The sequence below is a fragment of the Thunnus thynnus genome, chromosome 23 (genome assembly GCF_963924715.1).
Source record: "Thunnus thynnus chromosome 23, fThuThy2.1, whole genome shotgun sequence".
Lineage (NCBI taxonomy): Eukaryota > Metazoa > Chordata > Actinopteri > Scombriformes > Scombridae > Thunnus > Thunnus thynnus.
This window is the reverse complement of record NC_089539.1, coordinates 2,727,724-2,749,744: the sequence shown is the minus strand read 5'-3', so window position 1 is coordinate 2,749,744 and position 22,021 is coordinate 2,727,724. Positions and strand designations below refer to the sequence as shown.

At 40.5% G+C, this 22,021-nt stretch overlaps 1 protein-coding gene across 12 annotated transcripts in view; it reads right to left on the bottom strand.

The window, feature by feature from the left end:
- The window catches only part of LOC137176048 (pleckstrin homology domain-containing family A member 5-like), a 239,317-nt gene that overhangs the window by 50,918 nt on the left and 166,378 nt on the right, over positions 1-22,021 (bottom strand). For 10 of the 12 annotated variants that reach the window (XM_067582081.1, XM_067582086.1, XM_067582089.1 and 7 more), the window contains 6 exons: positions 17,856-18,033; positions 13,525-13,629; positions 11,245-11,317; positions 4,676-4,776; positions 2,778-2,893; positions 604-1,698 (listed from right to left, as the gene is read on the bottom strand). In XM_067582081.1, coding sequence (XP_067438182.1) covers positions 604-1,698; positions 2,778-2,893; positions 4,676-4,776; positions 11,245-11,317; positions 13,525-13,629; positions 17,856-18,033 — 1,668 coding nt within the window. Of the gene's footprint in view, positions 1-603; positions 1,699-2,777; positions 2,894-4,675; positions 4,777-11,244; positions 11,318-13,524; positions 13,630-17,855; positions 18,034-22,021 lie in introns of those variants that run through there. The other 2 variants (XR_010925787.1, XR_010925786.1) reach the window with 2 other exon arrangements.

The window sequence follows — 22,021 nt, the reverse complement described above, 5'->3', positions numbered from 1 at the left end:
TTAGAAGCTGCTGCCAGTGAATGTTTGGCATTTCTGCTTGAAAAGTGACTCAAACAAGTCATTATCAAAATAGTTGCTGATTAATTTTCTGATGATTGACTGATTGACTCAATGTTTCAGCCCTAAACGTAACGGTTGATCTGTAATTATGAGGTTAATATATTTGTAATAATGCAATTTCATGCATAATCTAAATAATATAATAACATAAAAAACCACAGAGCTTTAATAGGCCTAGTTACCTGCTTTTGAGTATTAGTTTTAATGCAAAAAGACCTGTCAGTCAAACTGAGTAGAAGAGGGGGTTCTGATGTAGCCTCGTTCCACACCACCCACATCCCTGATTGTTCAGTCATTCTAACTGGTCTGGTGTGGTGGCCATTAACACAGCTTGGTGGCTACATCCATGAATAATGGCAACAAGTATGAGTCACTATCCCTGACTTTAAGATTAAATGACATGCTAGATGTCCGGTCCTGGCCAAAATGTCCACACAACACAGAGAAGTCCTTATTTTGACATCACAAAACCCAAAATGGCTCCAAAAAGGACATAACAATCACAAAAGCACACATCATAAGCACACACTGAGTCAGGCTCACCTCCTGGTGTCATCTTCCAGTCCTCTCGTTCGTTGCGTGCGGATCCAGTGCTCCAGCTGCTGCATGGAGTTGGTCCTGGACAGGCCCCTCTCTGGCTCCTGGACAGGAGTTGGGGCCTGTCCCGGACCCCTGGCCAGGCTGCTGTCCGCCTCTGCTGGGCTGCAGTCCCCTGTCTGCTCCCCTGCCACGGACCCCGAGCCGTTGACCTGTGTGGGCTTCTGCAGGGTGAGGTTGGCCTGGCCCTGGCGTGATGCAGACACGGCGGCTGCGATGGCGGCAGCCTGAGCCGGCTGCAGCTTGATACTGCTGATTTTAGTCAGAGACCTCTCTGAGCTGGGGTCTCTTTGGAAGCCATATTTATCCCCCTCACGAAGTGTAGCATACTTCTCTGCATCTCTCAGGGTAGCGTACTTATCCCCTTCTCTGAGCGTACTGTATTTCCTCACCTCCTTCAGAGTGCCGTATTTGTCTACAACTTGCATGGTACCATATTTACTTTCTGTCTCCCTTAACGACAGTTGTCTCTTCACTTCTTTTTGAGGGATGTATTTCTGTCCTTCTTTCTGGAGCGTGTGCCGGTCTCCCACTTTCTGCAGTGCATATTTTTCTCCATCCTTCGTGAGTAAGTACTTCTCTCCATCTTTATTAGGAGCGTATTTCTCCTCCGTCGGCGTCACTGTGTACTTTTCGTCTACTTTCTGAACAGCATACTTCTCCAGATCCCTGTGAATGGCGTACACCTCTCCGTCTTTCTGCAGGGAGTATTTGTCTCCGTCCTTTCGTAGCAGGTACTTCTCTCCGTCCTTGTGGAGGAGATACTTCTCTCCGTCCTTCTGAAGCATGTAGCTCACCCCGTCTTTCTTCAGGGAGTACCTCTCCCCATCTCTCTGTAAGGTGTAGTACTCCCGCTCCCTCTGGTCGTTGTGTTTCTCTACATCTTTCTGCCGTTTGTCGTCGGCCCTGGATAGGGAGTGTTGCCGCACAGGTTCACGGTTGCGTTCATTGTTCTGGATCTCGGGCCGGGTTAGGACTCTGTGGTTCAATAAGTTGTTCAACTCCTGAGGCGCCCGCTGGTCTACTTTCAACTTGTCCAATCTAGGGAGACAGGAAGAGTAGGATGTCAAAGGAAAGATAGGAATGTGATAAAGAATTTAAAAGAAAAATTCTAAAAGATTTCAAAGATAAATATAGCGTCAGAAGTCCTGTGTTAGAAGTTCTTGATCTCTGTCAGAATCCTGACAGCTGCAGGACAGGAGGGAGTCTGGGCACACTGGGTATTGCTACATTTACAACAGTGAAGAATTATGGTCCTTTCCTTAGGAATAATATCATATTCAGAGCCAAGACTTTAAATTTGGTTGTGAATATTTCACTCATGCATATGTAGAATATACTGTATATGGGACATTGTTGTGAGGGGTGAAGAAAAGGTTGTTCTTCTAACTTCTTCGAACACTGAATTGCTGAGATCTGGGAATGTGGCAACATCGATACAACAAAGAAAAAAGCCAACAGTTTATCCAGAAGATCTAAACCACTTTATTTGGAGGTCAAACTGTTTCTTGTTTTTTCCTCAGTATAGCCTTACTAGAATAAATGAAGTCAAAACTCAGACAATTAAATAAAAGTGACTGACACCATGACAGGTGCAACATATATAAATACATAAATCAAACAGTCTGATACTGAATTTATGCCTGATGCAAGGGATTAACAGGAGTGGCAGTTTCTTCACCTCCCTTAACATTGTCTTTACTCTCAACAATCTCTATCAGCATCAGAAGCTTGCAGGAGAAAACACAAGCAGCCAATCATAGTTTCTGAGGAGGCGTGCATCAGCTACTGCATAGCCTGCAACGTAGCTTTAGAGGCTACTCTCTTAGCCACAACAGGTGTGGTAAGGTAACCCCTCAACAGAGAGGTATAAATGAAGCTTTAGTGGGCAGGTAGAGTAAGACTGCACCCCTCAAAACCCCCTGATGCTCTGAATTCTCTTCATGAATACTGAAGAAAACTCCTAACATGGCACTTTTAGAGGCATTTAAGAGGATTCTAGAGATATCATGAATCCACTCCTGGGATATTAGAGCAGGCTAATCTGGATAATAATGTGTAGTTCCACCATAACAGCTGTGTGTCTCATATTTCAAAACCATCACAGCTATGACACCAACCTTCTGACTGGTTCACTGTGGACAAGGGCAGCGTCTGTCATCACTTTCATCCAGCACTCCATCTCTTTGGCTGTGTCGGTGCAGAAATAATACGTCCGCATGTTGGGGTGTGTAGCCTGGCAGTGAAGGGAGAGGGAGGACAGGTATGGACAGTGAGAGAGAGAGAGATAAAGAGGAGGAGGAAGAGACAGAGGAGGAGATGAAACAGTTTTTTGGTTGGTGACCTTGAGATACAAGCAGGGAGTCTTTACATCATCCCTGCTGGCAGAGGAATGTGTTTGTGTACTGTATGACTGAATGTGTGTGTGTGTGTGTGTGTGGGTATTTGGCTGCTCCCTAACCGCCTCTCCATGTGTGTTTCAGCTCAAGTGTGAAAACACAAAAGTGTGAAACTCTTCAAGGTTCCTCTGAGAGTCTTGGCAAAAGTAAAGCTGCATAAATAAGAATGATACTGAGGTGCATAACTGACAACTTCTTGTGTGTACTGTATGTGTTTAATTATGTTGTGTATGTGTACTGATGAAGCTCTTAACAGCTGCTCCAATCATCAAGTCCATACTCACTTTTTATGATGTAAACTAAATCTCCAAAAGTCAAGTAAATTGCCATCTTAAAGGAATAGTTCAGCATTTTGAGAGATACGCTTATCCATTTTCTTTCTGAGAGTCAGATGAGTAGATATTAGATATTACTCTCCTGTCTGTGTGTTACAGTAAGTACAGAGCTGAAGCTAGGACATGGTTAGCTTAACTTAGCATAAAGCCTGGAAGCAGGGGGAAAGAACAAGCCTGGCTCTCTTCAAAGTAAAAAGAACAAAACATCTATTAACACCTCTAAAGCTCATTGATTAACAGCATCTATTTCTTTTCTTTAACTCCTACATAAATAGAAAGGTAAAAACAACTGTGTGGTTTTGAGGTGACTTACATGATGGAACTATATTTATGCGGCAGTGATACTAAAGGTGCCAGGTGGAGACCAACACCAAAACCTATTTTCACAGACTGTATCTGACAATGTGCACTAAAGCTGAAGATGCTGCACAGATGAGCGGATAGATTCACTGTTGTTTGTCAAGAAATAGTTCCAGCACATAACCACAAACTTTTCTTATTTCCACTCAGCCTGTGCTGAAGATGTCATCAGCATGTCATCAGCTGGTAGCATGTTAGCTGATCAGTCATCAGATGACGTGCTGATGATGTTCAACTGTAGCAGCTGCTGGAGGCTTAGTCAGCCACAAGCGTGGACAACATCCTTACTAATCTTTGTTTGCAAAGATTAGCCAAGAAAAGAAGGTGTAGGTGTTCATGTGGCTCATTTCCACATCACACTTGTGTAAGTTGCATACTGGACCATGATTGGCTCCACACTAGTTGTGATGTCACCTGTGTAGGTACACATGTTAGAGACAGAGAAACCTTCATCCCTCAGCAGATGAATGTGAAAACTGCACATACATCATTCTGCACAGAGAAGAGAACAACATCCAACTGAAGGAACAAGAAGACAAACATGTTTTTGAGTGGAGAGGGACCTCAAAAAGGTAGGCACGAAATTTATATCAATCTGAATATCTCATTCTAAACCCCCTCCCGCTCTGTAATATAGATTCCTAAAAACGAGTTCAATAAGAGGTCAATGCATAAGAAAAGTGCTCCATCGGCTGCCTGCAGGAATGGGATGCTTGTGGAAATGGAAGCAGCCCTTTAAAGCAGCTGCTTTTTCTGCCAGTCAAGATAAAAGATTGTGGAGTGCTTAAGTAAATCTCTCTTATCTTGAGCCTCTTTCGAAACAAAAATCAATACAAATTAAGAGTTAAGTAAGCTTCAACATCGTCATCACCACTAATTTAAACTTAAAGAAGCTACTGAAAACAGACAAAAACTTGTGTTTACCTTGAAGGCGTATTTCCTGCTGATGTGGTCATCCACTGACAACATGGAGATGTGAAAGCTGGGTAGCAGGATACTTCCCAGGATGCTGTCCTCTTTATCATCTGCAACAAAGAATAATAAATCAGGAGTCTAACATATTAGAGTTGGTCATTATCATCTATGTGCACCTGTACACACTTACTCTTTCTGAGTGTGGATATGGCTCAAGTCATGTAGAATGGGATCAATAAGGCTTTATCAGTATCTAATTGGGCTGTAGTTTAGATAAGGAGTTAGGACTGGTAACTGGTATACTTTGGTTCACTTTGGAGTTTATTATTGAGGGGATGAACTTACCACAGTCAAGTCACATGTCAAATAGAATGTGGGGTTGTCTGATACGCAGATGAGGTTGATTAAGAAGATTTTAGGCTGATATTTGTCTGTTGTACTTAAGTTCAGTCAGAGACACTTAAATCAATTATTCACCATTTGTAGCAAATGGTTCCTAGTGGTGGAAGTATTCAGATCTTTTACTTAAGTTAAAGTACCAATACAGCAATGTAAAAATACTCCTTTACAAGTAAAAGTCCTGCATGAAAAATCCTACTTAAGTAAAAGTACATACAGTACATATTAGCAGCAATAAGGGTCAGCAGATAAATCTGAGGGGTGGTGAGATGATTAATGGGAAAGGAAAGAAGAAAAAACAAAGTTCTGATACACAAATCTGTTTTCAGTTTTTGGAATTTTTCTCGAATCTTGAACATTTATTGAAATGAAAGCATGTGAGAAGTTTAGAGGAAAAAATCAATATTTGGTGGAGCTGTTAACAACTCATAGACATGTGAAATGTGACCCTGACTACACACTGCTTTTTGTAAGACATCAAAAGCCAAAAATGTTGGAAACCACTGGTTTGGTTATATTATCCATTGTGTCAAATCTTCATCTGAAAAGTAACTAAAGCTGTCAAATAAATGTAGTGGAGTAGAAAGTACAATATTTCCCTCTGAAATGTAGTGGAGCGGAAGTATAAAGTAGCATCAAATGGAAATACTCATGTAAAGTACAAGTACTTCCAAACTGTACTTAAGTACAGTATTTGAATAAATGTACCACTGATGGTTTCACAGTAAGATTTGGTGGAAAAGACTGCTGCCTGAGGCAGCTCTAAAGAATCTGATCAGCAGGGAGGATTTTGCAGGAACATACAGAACAGTGTTTGATAGATGTGAACAAACATGAACGTAAAGGTCAGCAAGATAACGATACCAAAGCTTCAATGACATAAGCAGGAGGCTGGGGTTGTGGAGGGAGTTCACTGTTAGCATCAGCCAATCAATTGGGTTATTGTGAGAGTTTATAAAACACTTGAATGTGACTGGATGTTACTAGTCAGCTGGTAACTGAACAGGTGATGCATCAATAAGCTGACGATGAACCAATTAGTTGATACATTTTGCGTCATTCCTCTGCTGATTTTCAATAACACCTACATGTGATGACACTCTTTCTTTTAGCCCCCACTGTTCTGCCTGCACGATACTAACACTTTGCAGAACTCTCATGGACTACTACTGCTATGAAAAGTTAATTGAATAAGAATATGTAATGTTGTTTTGGCAGTGAAACACATGTAACAAATACACTGCCAGAAAGTTTGAAGAGCCCTCTTTCAAAACAAAAGAGTAAAAATATAATTGCATATTTGTCTGTGGGAAACATGAAAAGGAAGATCTGGATAGATTCTCCAGACTTGTCTTGATGATCTGGAACATGTTGCCATGTCTCGTCTTCAAAATATGAGAACATGATGGTTTAGCTTTATCTGGTGGATGGTGTGATGAATGACTAACAGATGATGATGGAACAAAACCTACTGGAGCTTATCAGACAACGGCAGACAGGCAGAGAGAGAGAGAGAGAGAGAGAGAGAGAGAGAGAGAGAGAGATTATTGGACACCCCTACGAGCTCTGTTCACTTTCTGTGTGAACTACCATCTAGTTTCCCTCCCTGTGTGTGGTGGGTAGTGTGGAACACACACACACACACACATACACACACACACACACAGCTGAGGACGGGCTCTCCACAGGCTGCAGCACACAGAAAACACAGCTTTCTGTTCTTTTCTTTTTCACGTTTCAGAAGCTAAACAGCTGCAAAGCATAAAAGACGTGAGACACCGCCATGAATGCATTACAGACTCCTCTTACCAAATAAATATTTATTGATGCTGCATCAAAAAAAAAAGCCTTGTACCAACAATCTGAGCCGATTCATGTCGGGATGGTAATGACTGTGTTGCCTCTCTTTGCCCTCTATAGCACAATGCTGCTTTGATGGGGGCTTACAGGCTAAAAAAACTAAAGGCAGAAACACATCTGCAGCACCAACTGCAGTAAAAACCTACAGAGCCTCCAGCCAGCGCTGCTGTTTGCTTTACCCGAGCCTGCACCGTGAGCCCCGCAGCTCCTCCGGACCCAGCCCTGCTGCTGAATTATTGAGATCCAGAACACACACACAGCGAAAACCAGCGAGAAAGAGAGTGAACGAGTCAGCTGGCATGCAGAGAGATGCTATATACACTGCAGCCTGAGTGGGTGCTTTCTTGACAGAATGCCTTTTAGTAGGATTGACATTTCAAGGTCCTGCAGTAGGTACTCTAAGGTCTGAAGCTGCAGATCTGTCCTGCAAACTTACAGAAATATGCACAAATATAACTGTAACTCTTAATACTAATCACATGATAAAAGTTTGATTAAAGGATACTTCTGTTTTTGTACTTTTGGGAATCTACAGAGCCTCAAAATCTAAAAGATATTTTTATCTTGTGTGCATAAGACACCAACTCGTACAACTGCATTACTGGCTCATTAAAGAGTAGCTCAAATCCAGGGATAGAAGTAACTAATTACACTCACTCTCATCACTGTAGGTGTCCTAACTCTGAGGCTGCAGGGTTGGATGCAGTTGAGCAAGTGAGGAAGTGCTAGAGGAAACTCATTCTGTGGTTGGGATGGACATAAATTATTCGTGCTGTCAGTGTCACATAATGGTATTGGAGTCTGTTTTTCCCACTGAGAAGGCTGTGCAGAGTAGCTCAATTGTTTCTTTTATTTTGTTGTGGCTTTCATTAGTTTTCATTAGCAGCGACTGTATGAGCTGATAGGCTGTAAGGCATCTGGCTTGGCATTAACACACATACTCTCGGATCAATGACTCCATACAAATACATGATTGACGGAGAGCCAATGCTTCACTGTGTGTGTCCAGTTTAATTTGGAGCTTAGCATTGTAATTACATTAAAAATGCAGATAGTGTGAAATAGCACAGTGTGTGTACATCAATGTTTCTCAGGGAACGTTTTCATCTGTTGTTCAGTTCATTTGGTCCCAACCAAGAGAAAAAATGATAAATTGTTCCCTTTTTAATTCTGATCCGGTTCATTTGCACACTATTGTTTTACAAACTAACCAGCAGTTGTAAATTTGATGTTAATCAGATTGACCGGTAACTCTTGGACATAACGATCCCATAGTAATCCACCTGCAATACTACTGTACAAGACCCCTATTCTATACCCTGTCTCTACCTGTTTTCATTATTCATAACATGCAGCTGATTCTGAATCTAATAATATTCATAATCAGTTATTTCTTCATGAGCTTTTGGTGACACCAGAGAAAATGAATTTACATGTAATAAGCATTAAAGTGCTGCATGACCTGCTGCCAGTTACCACAATTCTATTTCCCCACGTGGGTCCATGTAGCTCTGATGATGCAGGATGACGTCAGCAGAACTGTCCATGACCTGTCATGTTGTCTTGGTTTGTTTGTAAAAAGTCAGTGTGAACATGAATCAGAGCAGAACAACAATGTATCATTTGTTTCTCTTGGTCTGGAACATGTTAACTGAACTACAGGTGTGACGGCATCATTAAACCCAAGCTGTCAGAGCATCAGACAGCAGTGGATGTGAATACGCATTGTGATGCAGAGCTCCACTCTGCATGCAATATAATGTCTGCTTCATAACACAACATTTCTGTGTTTTGACTGGGTTTTATGTAGCTACTGTACAGGACCAATGACAGATCTGCACTCCGGTTATTATCCAGTTGGAATTCAATTCATGGAGCAAAATTTCTCGCTTGTTTATTTCTGTTTGTGAAAGCGAGGCAGTGCAGTGGGGGCCTCAAGCTTATAGATAAAATAATGACAGGGTGCACATTTACAGAAAATTGGAAAAGTTCTAAATTCAACTGAATGTCTATTAAATATATCTGAGGATGCTTTAGAGAAAAATCCTTGACTTTATTTGCACTTTATTTGTATCATAAAGCTGTTCTTTGATCCATATCCTGTTATACTTTAAGCATTTAAAGAAAAGGACCATGTTGTTCTTCAGCATCCACACCCGTTTTCAGAATTTAAAGTAAATTTTATCACTTTTTAAAGCTATTACATGTTTTAATTCAGTGAAATGTCTTTAATGTAACCGTACTTACTGGTACTCTTCAGCTTATGCAGGATTAATGCTGCTCTGCTTATCAAGTTGTACTTCCACAGATTCGGATCATGTAGATAACTTGCTTCAAGTGTTTACATGACAGCTGCAATCATCAGTGTATGACCTTTGGTAATAATGGAATTATTATAGTGCGTGTCTATATCTATATATTTGCAATGGGAGGAATGCTTATTATCCCGGCTCATACAAAAAAAAAAAATCTCTAAACGCCACAACCACCATCATACCTGAGCAACAGAAGGTAGTTAGAATAAAGTGAGAGGGCAAGCAGGAGAAAAATGGAAAAAGAAGAGGTTATTATTGAAAAGCCGGGCACGTCATTGTCCTTCCCGAGGACGCCTCCTCTCCCTCTCTCTCTCTCTCTCTGTCTCTCTCGTCTCTGGCTGGCTAAGCCAATAAACATCCAATTCTCCCCTGGGTTTGTCATGAAAGCGGCTGCTGATTGCGCTCTGGGAGCGGCTAATTTGTCAATTTATGGAGATGGAAAAATCTGTCTCAAGGGTTTAGGAGACACGGAGGAGGAACAGATGAGCCTTTGTGAACGTAAAGTTCTAAATTAGCAGTGCTGCAACGTGGGCGTCGCAACTGTGGGTGAAAGCAAGGACAACTACTTTTAACTGGCGAGGACACTTGACCTCTTGAACCTTGATTTTCATGTTACTCTGCTCTTGATTCGTTTTAAAGAGAGAAAAAAACATTTTCTCTCATACATGCCAATTGCTTTTTATACTGATTTATTGAAGGTACTGTAGTAAATGTTCAATCCAAAAATGCTGTGTCATAAAGGGTTGGCTCACTCTGTCCCAAAAAAGTTTTTGTAAAAAGTGTGTTAAAAGTTTTTAATGGAACTGGTGGAGGCAGAAATCTCAGAAACAGAAATTTCAAACTCAAAGCACGGCCTGATACCTGTAGAGGTGATAGAACTGACACAGTATTGTTTATATTTTTCATCATTTGTGCACGCCAGCTAGGGCTGAATGTAGGGGATTTTCCACCAATTTTCGTTCCTGTTTTGTAGGACAAATACCTGTGAGAATCTGAGATTTTTACTGTGTGCCTGTTTGTTCATGTGCTGAAGACAAGGGGCTTCATCCAAACCCCATTAACACTAACACACAGCTGTCTAAAGCTCAGCCAACCGTGAAATGCTGTTAATATGTAAATGTAACTGTCAGCTTTTCAGCTGCAGCATTTTTTAAAATTACTTTTCATGCTAAAATGGCAAAATATTGTTCAGAATAAGTGTGAAGAAACAGTGGTTTAACATGATTTAATCAGACATGCAGGATGAAGGCTCCATCCCCAAATCAGAGTACAGAGCAGCATTCAACAAGTGGACACTGAATGAAAATGATTGTCTTCACTTTGGCTTTTTCCACCATATTTGTGGGAAGTAATTGTTTTGGTGGGAAATCCTTCAATGCAGAGTCAAGCTGATGTACATGGCACTCTTGAATACTTTGGGATCCTGACTGGAATTTAAAATAATTTGCTTGTTTGAACAATGTTTGTATGCTTATTAACACCAGGTGAAAATACAAAGGTTTGTGATCAGATGTCATTATCCAGACAGACAGGTCGTAGGTAAATAGCAGGTGGAAATGTGATCTATGAGGTGTGGGATTGTTTTGATGATGATGGTGGATGGTACTGTCTAACACGTCACTCTAAACCTCAAAGATATATGGTTAAGATCAGGTGACTGTGAAGGTCACAGCATTGACCTTGCAGTCTGTGTGGAAGCATCTGCATTCATTATGTTTCTCCTCTCATTCATCCAGCTGTTTCCTATAACTGTGTGTGTATGTCACCAGTCTGTATGTACACATGACCTTAGCTGACCCCATAACTCAAACAAGAGTAGCATAGTCCTTAAAAATAATATATAAATATAAATGTGTTTTCTAGAAATTAATAAAACATGGAGTCTCTACCTGCCTCTCACTAAAAATAGCTTTTTAATTAGATGCATTTAAACACACTAAATGCATCTAATTAAACAGCTGTCAACCTAAATTTGGATGTGTCTGTGTGTGTGTGTGTTCTCACCGCGGTAGTAGAAGAGGCACATGTCGGACAGAACGAACCACCTCTTCTTCCATAGCTTCATGCCTGTGCTGTCCTGCAGAGGTCAAAGGTCACATACCATCAGTCAGTCAGTCAGTCATTCAAAGTGTAGTAATTACACAGAACAATACGCTCTCTCTTGTTCACACTCACACACATACACATACTCATAACCACAGTTTTCTCTCTCTTTTGATCTCCCCTCACTTCCCTCCTCTTGACACCCTCGCTGTCTCTCCCTCTGGCTGCTTCTATTAACCAGCTTCTATCTCCTCCTCTGAGACAAATTGCTCTGTTTTATCTCTTCATAATGCAGTGACAAATTTGCCTCTGTGGCGCTCGGGGCGAAGGCCTGTGCTTTGTTCTCTACGCTACTGCTCGAGCTCTTTTTTTTTTTTTTTTTTTACCCCCTCCTTGGCGCTGTAATGACTGCAGAGACAATAACAAGTTTTTCAAGACCATTTGCTCACTCCACTCGGGTCTTTAGCACTGTTTGCGATGTGTCGTGTTTGGCCACAGATCCTGAAGCGCAGGACAGTGGGGGGCTTTGGGTAAACACTGATGACATTTCTTCTGTGAGGGAATGCTTTGCCTGACAGGTCTGCGGGGAGGGACGGGGGTTGCTGGTGTGAAGTGAATCGATTCTTCTCTTGATGTGAATATAGCACCGCAGAAGCTGAGATAGAGGTTATTGACGGCGGCTCTAACTGGGATTTGAAAGCTGAGTTGATAGTGCTCAGTGAGATTGTCTTCAGGGAGCTGTGCGGTGGTCAGACGTCCACAGACCAATTGAAAAATTGACCCACAGTACATCTCTGTAGGGCGAATTAAATTGCTCAACTTGCGCCAAGTGGGTGGAAAGGTAATGAGTGAACATGCTGAGCGTCAAGCTAGGTTAGCTAACATCTAGTCAAACCTCGCAGCAGGAACATAGCCCTCACATTTTCTTTGGTTCCACAGATTCAAAGTTTCCCACCCAGATGCAGAAAAGATTAAAGGACCAGTAAACTTGCCTGATAATTAGATTGAATTGCTATTTTGTTTTAATTTTGTTTCACACATCAGCCTGACATTGTATTCATGTTAGCCAACTTGGTTTGCTTGTAGCAGTTGCTAGGAGTAGTTAGCTTGACAGTTTGAACAAATAAGTGGAAGATTAATTATTTCAGTTATATTATTTTATTATTTATAAGTTGACTTACAACAACCTATATAGTTGTGCCAATCTTACCAATGTTTTTCACAGTTTTTGTGACTATATTTCTGTTATTTTTCATGAATGTTGCTATGTAGGTAAACAGCTTATGTAGGTGTGGTTCAGATGTCTGGAACCAGGCTGAACTTTACTAGCTTTGATTAAAAGTGAAGTGCTTTTAGGCCATTTAAAAGATAATTAATTGAAGAACCATGTCAGTGTTTTTGCACCTCAAACATATATATTTTATATTGCCAACTATTTTCCCAGGCCATGATGTTTTAATTTTTTAATTTGTTTTCCCTACCTTCCAGGCAGCCAGTGGCTAACATGCGTTTCTGTTCAGAATTTAAATCAACCCAAAGACACTTCAAGCTTGCGTGAGTTAGTTAAACCATTACAGAGAACATTATGTCATTTATATCATCGGTTGAGCTACATTATTGTTGTGCAGTCTTTCCAAATTAATCTGCACTTACAACACCATTACCCTGCGATCATAACGTCATATTGACTACTGTCACAGCAGATTTGATATTAACCGTGATGGATATCTAAATTCAAGCAAGTTTCAAATATCTATTAGCTTATTTATATACTTTATTGAAATAAATGGAAACCAGTGGCTGTCTGGTAGGTAGGAAGATTAAATTAAAGATTACTGTTATGGCATCTTGATTTAGGAAAATATCTAAGCATAAAAAGTCAGTGATACGAACAGATAAAACCACTGCTGACTTCTCTTTTGGGTCTAAATGATGGCCTTAATAAATTACATAAACCAGAGATTGATATCAATCTTCTCACCTTACTTTCAGAGAGAAAGTATATTTCCAAAAATGTTGAACTTTATCTATAATTATATTTACTGGGATTTAATGTGGCAACAAAACACAGAACATGAAAAATCAAAAGTGAATGCTTTTTACATGCACTGCATGCCTGTGTGCACATTTCATCATTCACATCTGCTGCCCCGCTGTTTTTCTTCAGCTTTCTTCCATCTGTTCACACTCACCTACAAACAAATCTAACAATGTTAAAATTAAATTGCCTTTCTCCCGTACCTGCTTGTAAAGCCAGTTGCTCTTGACCACCGGGGCATTGGGATTCCTCTTGATGGAGTTAGACCTCTTTCCGAAGTTATGAACTTTTTTGGAAGACCTGGAGGGCTGTTGAAATACATTAATGGATAATAAATGTAGAGAAATTGTACATTTATGGTATATTCAACTCTACAATTTCCATGACACATAGCCCTATTGAAATGCATATTTTTGAAGAAATAAATCACAATAACTTATAAGCCTTTATGAGAAACAAAAAAACAACACATAGTGTGCCTGTGTTTTCCATCTTGCATCCTACAGAGTGAACACAGCAGGGAGAATTCGCTGATATGCAGAGAGAAAGAACAACCCAGAATATCAGCTTTTCTTTGCCAGTCACAGCACAACAATCTAACATGTCAAGTGTTTGGTGTATTGGTTGTAAAGAACCTAGTATACAAAAACAGCAGCTTTTCCAGCTGCTATAAAAAGCAACAACAGAGGCAGATGTATTCAGCTCATTAAACAAAGCATATTCCACGTCCCTCATACATCATGGCTCACTTACTAAAAAATGCAGCACTGCAGTAGAAAATGTCTTTCATGCCAATGGCAGAAAGCTACATGGAGCCCTTTGATTAAGTCAAAATGTATGCTGATAGGATGCTAATAGAATGAAATGACTATTGAGCCGTTTACCATAAGTTCTAACATTATATTTGAAACCATGAGAATGTTGCATATTTATTGCCTTACGAGTGGCAGAGCATGAGAATGAAAATATCTGTCAGTCTGTTCTCCCTTCCAACATAAACGATGTCTCAACTACACAACAACTGATATACAATTCTCTGTATATCTATATTTATGATCTCAAGAAAATGTTTCTTAATGTTTTTGGTGACCCCTGACCTTTCCTGTCCTACAAATCACATGTATAATGCTAAATTGCCAAATACATTTTTTGTACTGCACATTAGTTGTAGGAAGATGGTTAGGGTGGATGGTGGCATACAAAGCTTGGTCCCCTTGGGCTTGGTTCACATCCTGCATCCTACATGTGGCTCGGGTTAGCCACATAAACACTTGGCTAGGGTTAGGGAAAGATTGTGGTTTGGGTTAAATTTAGACAATGAAAACACAGTCTTTCCCTAACCGTAACCAAGTGTGTTGAGTTGCAATAAAACATGAACATAAAATCATTAATCATGCTTTGGTTGCTATAAGCAGATATTATAGACAACAAATGAAGGTAGGTGCTGTAGGTTCTCTACGAATATTTTGTGATTTATGCTAAAAGTACCCTGTGAAATTTTCTTGGCAACAAGCTGAATTTATGTTTACATTCAGGGTTTCTTCTAAAATGCATTATGTGTATTCTTGAGGTCTAACAAACATGTTGACCTGCATTTCTTGGCACATTACCGGCACCTGTAGATCAGTGGCATAGTGTGAATCCATTGACAGGATTGTGTATCAAGTCACCCATATGCTTGTCTACTTGCATGTGCGTATGCATGAGAACTAACAAAATGACGTCCATAGGACTACTTGTGGTGAAAAGTTCTAAATGGTAGCTTTAATCAAAAACATTGTCTGATTGTCATGATATAAAACATGATGTGGGTGGAATTACATTTCTTTCTCAATCCGTTTGCTTTTGCAAATTAGTAGTATATGGACATCATTTTTAGAGTCATGGTCATCCTCTGGTAACGTCATCACATTTGAGCTCATCAAAAATTAAAACCAATTGAGCAGATTGTTATAGAATTTTTACTTAGAACATCTATACTTTCCAGTGAATTTCTGTATCATTTTTGTTCATTATACAATTACTCTATAGCCCAAATTATTAACTGCATACACAGAACAATGGTGCAGGGGCTGAACTTTTACTTGAGTTTTCATTTGCACACAAGGTAGTGCATACAGTATATAGTCACAGATTACTATTACATTGTGATAGTGTATGTATGTAAGTGTATGTGCATATGAACATTACACCTATATATATAATTGAACATGTCATTATAATTCTAATTTCAGGCTTTCCAGCAGATGTTGGAGCCTAGCTGCAATGGTGGAGCATCAAGATTTCTCTTGACTGGAACTAAGGGGCCTGGACCAGAAGCAAACAAAAGTATGTGTACTGAGGTTGGCTATATAGTGTTATTTAAAAAAGAAAAAAACAAAAAAGGCCTACTTTTTTTTCTGTCACCATCATCAAGATGTTTAAGATGTTTAATTTAGGTACAGATTTGTTTTATGGCAGAACTTGCCTACATGTTGTCATTGTGGTAGCATTTTAAGCAGGGAGAAACACATAAAATGTAGTTATGTACACTGCAAATATGCCCAAAATGTTATCAGCTTCTTCACAGCTGTTTTGACCTTTTTTTTCCTAAAAGGCATCGTGTTCTATAGGCACGCTGTGTGTCATTCTTTTTTAAATGTTTCTCAGGCGAGGCACGGAGCTGGATCCATACAGCTAGCCCATAAATAATGACTTGTCATGAATATATGAAGATATGCAGTGTTATACTTTCTTTTGGCCAGTGTAAGCAGAAGTAATATATCACTTATTCATGAAAGCATGGGACCTCTGATTTGATCTACCCATGCATATTTATTTCCTGTGTGTTTGTGTGGTTCATTAACCATTTATAAACAGACACGCTGTCCAATCTATAAGCGCAGTGACCTGTGCAGATGACACACTCACTGCTGATACAGCTGAATTAGCCGGCTTTACACTCCCACTTCTCTAACCCAAAATAAGCGGTAATGACACAACATGGACAAATTCCAGGAGAGTGACTGAGTGCTGGAAGTCAGTGACAACTCAGCATGTTACCATTATAAACAACCTGAGAATGACCTCCTCCAGCACAGCATTATGGGAACAACAAATCAACTCTTTCAGGGGTGTTAGCGGCTGCGCTGACAGTTTAATGTTGATATGAATCACTTTCATAAATTCCTTTCATTCATTCCATCAATTATCAATACAGTATGCTCAACAATGAATGTAAAAAATAACACAGACAACATCTTGAACTTTTTGCATAGTCCAATATAATATGGACACATCTAATATCAAGATCTGACAGTTATTTTGTTCTAACATAACCCTGTTTGGCTGCTAACAGTGTTAAATTAAGTTAAGTGTGAAGTTTTCACATTTAACATTACAAGAGACAGGGAGTAAAAGGCTTTTAGGCTGAGGACAAACCAGTGAGATGGATTAGATTATGCCTGACAGCATGCCTGTGTGGGTTTACTGCACATAGAAAGCAATAGATGAGGAGGTTCTGACATGCATCAAGTCTATCGAAAGTTGCCCTTACTTACTATAGATTTACTAAGAGGAAACAAGCAACAATAATGGCTTTAACCTTGAATCACATCATCAGTGTCTTTCAGGAAAATTGTATGGTTAAGTGTAGTACAGTATATTACTGTAGAATAATGCTCACCATCTTAGTTTAGCATGTTATCATGCTAATATTTGCTAATTAGCACTAAACACAAAGTACAGCTGAGGCTGATGGGAATGAGCCTCAGCTCAAGTATTGGACATTACAATTTTGACCTGATGATGGTGCAAGAGGAAAAGTCAGAGGATCACCAAATTTGTACAATTCACCCTGAGAGAAACATGAATGTCAGTAATAAATTCCATGGTAATCTATCCAATAGTTGTCAAGATATTTCACTCAACTAAAAATGTTAAACTGCTGCTGGCACTAGAGGAAAAGTCAGGGGATCACCAAAGTCATTGGATGTTTTTGCAGAACCATTAAGTAGTTGTGGAGATATTTCACTAGATATCTAAGAACTGAAAACTGTTTGTGACGCTAGATACAAAATTCACTGGAATTTATCCTCTCTGGACCATGAATACTATTAGACTTGACATTGACATGATAATTGTTTAGATATTTAATTCAAAGCCAAAATTGTCAACCTCCAAAGTCATAATTCATCCTTGGAGGGCCTTGAATATCTGTACTCCATTTCAAGAAAATCCACCCAGTAGTTGCTAAGATATTTCAGTCTGAACAAAAGTTGTGGACCAATAACTGTGCCACAAAAACAAGAGCCCCTCTTCGACTCTTATATGCAGATATATAACCACCCTCCAGCCTCGCCCACCTTCGTTAGCCTCTGTCTGCTAATGATGTTTCATAAATTTAACTTGACTGAGAAGACTGAAGAGAAGACTGAAGATTGGGGTCATAACTACAGTCACAGCAGTTAGTTATCCAAGTCCAGATTTAGAACATTGATTAAACTGCTCATCAGAGTCATGTTTAATGTTTAAGGGTGATTGGAGGGAGACTGACCCGTGTAGATGAAGTGGAGGTGGTGGTGGTGGCGGTAGTGACGGTGGTGGTGGGGCTGCCAGGGAAGGTGCTGTAGTCGGAGCCACCTGTGTAGTTTGATGCCTCACTCATGGTGCTCATAGGACGCTCTTTCTTGTCACTGCTGCTTCCCTGCTCTGATGAAGTCTTCGGGGCCGATCTGCCACAAGGCGAGAGACATAGAGAGACAAAGAGAGAGGGAGTCAGTCAGACATTTGACCTGTATATAAAGACTGTCCAGTACCATGCAACACTTAAAGAGCTTAAAGGTGTTACCATTTCAGTTTTGTTTTCATTGGTAAAAAACAAAGCACTGCACTTTTGTATTTGATTGTGTTCCTTCAAACTGCTCAATAACAAGAAAAGCAAGGATTAGAAAACCAAAGTTAGATGGACTTACACATTTCTTTGACAAATAATTCTACAAAGTGACATACATGGGCAGCAGGTAGGTGAAGTACAGTAGGTGGTCAGCCATGTAGCTAAGCACAACAGACTTGTACAACACATGTTAAAATAAGTGACCATGAGCGTGAGTCCAAACTATGGTTTACTCTGAATTCATTTTATGCTTTCTAGGTATGAGGAACTGTAGAATGTCAGATGTCAACATCCATCACTAAACATGAATCCTATTTTAATGAACTACTATTTCCTAGGTCAAGTATGCAATGCGATTTCTGTCTTGGTCATGGAACAGTGGATCTGCTCTTACTTTTGCAAGAACAATGAAGGGCCTACAGTCTGCATGCACCTAAAGAAGGCTTACAACCATGTCCCATGGGTTGTCTACTTAGCAAGACATTAAGTGTGTTCTCTGTGGGCTCCGCTAGGATTGTGCCTTGTCACCTATTCTGTTTGTATTTTTCATGGACACAAGCACAAGGCGGAGCCGAGGGACGGAGAATGTCGGTTTGGTGACCTCAGAATTGGATCTCTGTTTTGGGCTTCATTAGACTGACATTTGACTCAGTGCAAACACACTGACCTCCAACCCTGTGTAAATTTCTGCTTCTCTTGGTCCCAACCTCAAGCATGTACTGGGATATGGATAAGGACCTAGAAGTTGAAATGTAGTCACTTGCCCAAAAGGAATTGAATTTAAGGCATAAACAGTGCAGAGTGTGACTGAACTACAAAGGTGGTTGGTATGAATGTGCCCTTGGTTAAATTAGTTCATTCTGTTATAATAATTAGTATATTTATTCAGGTGGATGTGTATGTATACGTGTGTGCTGTATTGTAACTGATTGTGCTACCAAGATGATAGAGAGGAGTCACTAATCTCTGAGGCAGAATCTGTCTCCACGCCAATCTATGAATCCAGTCAGCCAATCAACCAACCCCCACCATCTCATCAAGCAGACCCTATCTTCATTCTCTTAATGACACACTGTCTCTGTTAGGGCCATTAAAGAGAAGGAGGATGGGAACGGGAGGAAGGGTAGAGAGGCTTGAATGAATGAAAGCAGAGAGGGAAGCGACGCAGACAAGAGCAGGGGAAACTGAGATAAATAAAGTGAGAACACGAGACAGAGGGAAGAGAGTTGGCTGCATGAATCACAGCTATTATTCTCCAGCTGTCACCTCTGATATATGCTTCGACATCCAACCAATTTAAATGGCCTGCCAGCTTGGTCTGACAAATTCAAGCTCAAAGTTTTTTGCCCCTCGACGAGTAAAAGGACAATAGCTAATATGAGAAAAAGAAAGTTCAAGGTCCCTGAGTTTGATTAACACTACTGCACAGTGACAGCTTTACCTTTGCTCCCAAGGTCAACATAATAGAAGCAAATCATGTCAATGAAACTCATTGTTTTCACAAATGAGAACATACATGGATTGTGTCTTAGACCTTTTCACAGGGAAGTGTCATCAGGCTGTTCCAAGAGACAGAACCCCCACAAAGCAGCTGGACCGGACTCTGTCTCTCCCTCCACCCTGAAGCACTGTGCTGACCAGCTGTCTCCGATGTTCACAGACATTTTTAACACCTCGCTGGAGACATGCCATGTACCAGCCTGCTTCAAGACCTCCACGATCATCCCCGTCACCAAAAAACCAAGGACTACAGGACTCACTGACTACAGACTCGTCGCCTTGACCTCTGTGGTAATGAAGTCTTTTGAGCGCCTTGTACTGTCTCCACTGTACGGACCCACTCCTCGACCCCCTGTATTTCACCTACAGAGCCAACAGGTTTGTGGACAATGCTGTAACATGGACCTTGACTTCATCCTCCAGCACCTGGTCTCTGCAGGAACCTATGCCAGGATCCTGTGTTTTGGATTTCAGCTCTGACTTTAACATCATCATTCCAGCTCTGCTGCAGCACAAGCTCTCCCAACTGCACCAGCCCGAAGCAGCATGTGAAGCTGGGGAAACACGTTTGCCATAAAGCAATCTGGTATGCTGCTGCCACTGCCAAAGAAAACGCTGGACTGCAGCATATCATTTGCTCTGCTGAGAGGATGATTGGCTGCAACCTGCCATCCCTCCAGGACCTGCACGCCTCCAGAGCCCTGATGTTGGCAGGAAATATTGGGGCCAACCCTTCCCATCCTGGACACAAATTCTTCGAACCACTCCCCTCCAGCAGGAGACTGCAGTCCATCAAGACCAAAACTTCACGGCACAAGAACAGTTTCTTCCCAACTGCAGCTGGCCTCATCAACAAGGCCCGGGACCCCCACTGACACCACATGCACATTATTGCACATGTCCACGTCTGACATTTTCGTTACATTAACGCACATCTTGCAAATATTCTGTATTGGACATATCCTTATACTTCTTGTATTTTGCAGTACATGCCTGTTTTTGTGCTTGCACTATGTTTATTGTTATTACACATCATCAGACCAAAGCAAATTCCTTGTATACTATGCAACCTACTTTGCAATAAACCTCGTTCACATCCTGATCCTACATATTGTGTTTCTTGCAGTTGGAAATTCGATTTATATTCTGCACAATCCACATTATTATTGTTAATGTTAAAGTTCTTCATTACTTCTTTTGAGTGTAGTGTAGGGTTTGTGAGGGTGAAGGCTGCTGTCCCTGAGATAATACTGAACAGTCCTGACCTGTTACACAACTACATTTTTATAAAGACATAACTTCATGCGGTTTTAATTAAAGTTATCCCTGAAGACAGAAGACATGGTCAGACAAAACAAACATTTGCTGCTGCTTCAGAAGGCAATTTCACAGTGCACATTTATCACTAACCAAGAGCTTTGCTTTTGTTAGGGAGGCATAGAGAGGACAATTGAGTGGGTTGGACCTTCAGCTTTCAACTGAAACCCATTTGGACTTGGCCAGACAGATTTGGTGCTGGGCCAGTGTCAGGCTCACTGTCCCACTCAGTGTCCCACTTAATAATTGATTAAGTTATGTGAGGACTGTGTTAGTTAAAGGTGTTGCTCATAGTGACACACCTGCAGAGAATTATCACCAACTCTGTAGTACACCTCAGCTTTACAGAGCTTTTCAGCCTCTTTTAGATTATTGTTTGTGTTTTTCTGGTTTGCAAATTCCAGTTTCAGCAGCAGCAGGCAGCTGTTCTCAGCAAAAAGCTCTGTTGAACCCACTGTACACTATCTGACATTTTTCTGAGGCATTATACTCAATCTTTTGGCTTGCTAAAGGCAATTATATTGTTGACCATTTTAGTTAATCCGTCCTTCTGACACTTGATTGATTGATTTTAAAGACTTAATTGCTTTCTTTCTAATGCCACCATTAAGACAAACTTTACATGTAATCCACATTATAGCAAAAATAAACTAAAAAAAAAAAAGTAAAAAAAGTTGAGTTTATTCTAGAATATTTTATAATTACAAGTTTATGGGGGAAAAAGGTTTTAACTGGGTCCAGGGTTGGTAATGCTGTATTATTTTGGGCTTAGGTTAAAATTAAGACAGTATCCAGGTTGAGACGGGGCCTAGTTTGTTCATCGGATCTGATCAGAAGTCTGACGTGTATGATTTCGTCTGGTGGAAAGTTTTCTGCCCAGACTGCCTCTGACACCTCTGAATATATCTATACCTCACCTATAGTGTCTGCACACACACTGGCTGATGATGCTGATAAAAACATTGGCGTGTCTCCCAGGTATATCATGTGTGATTGTCCCACACTGCAGA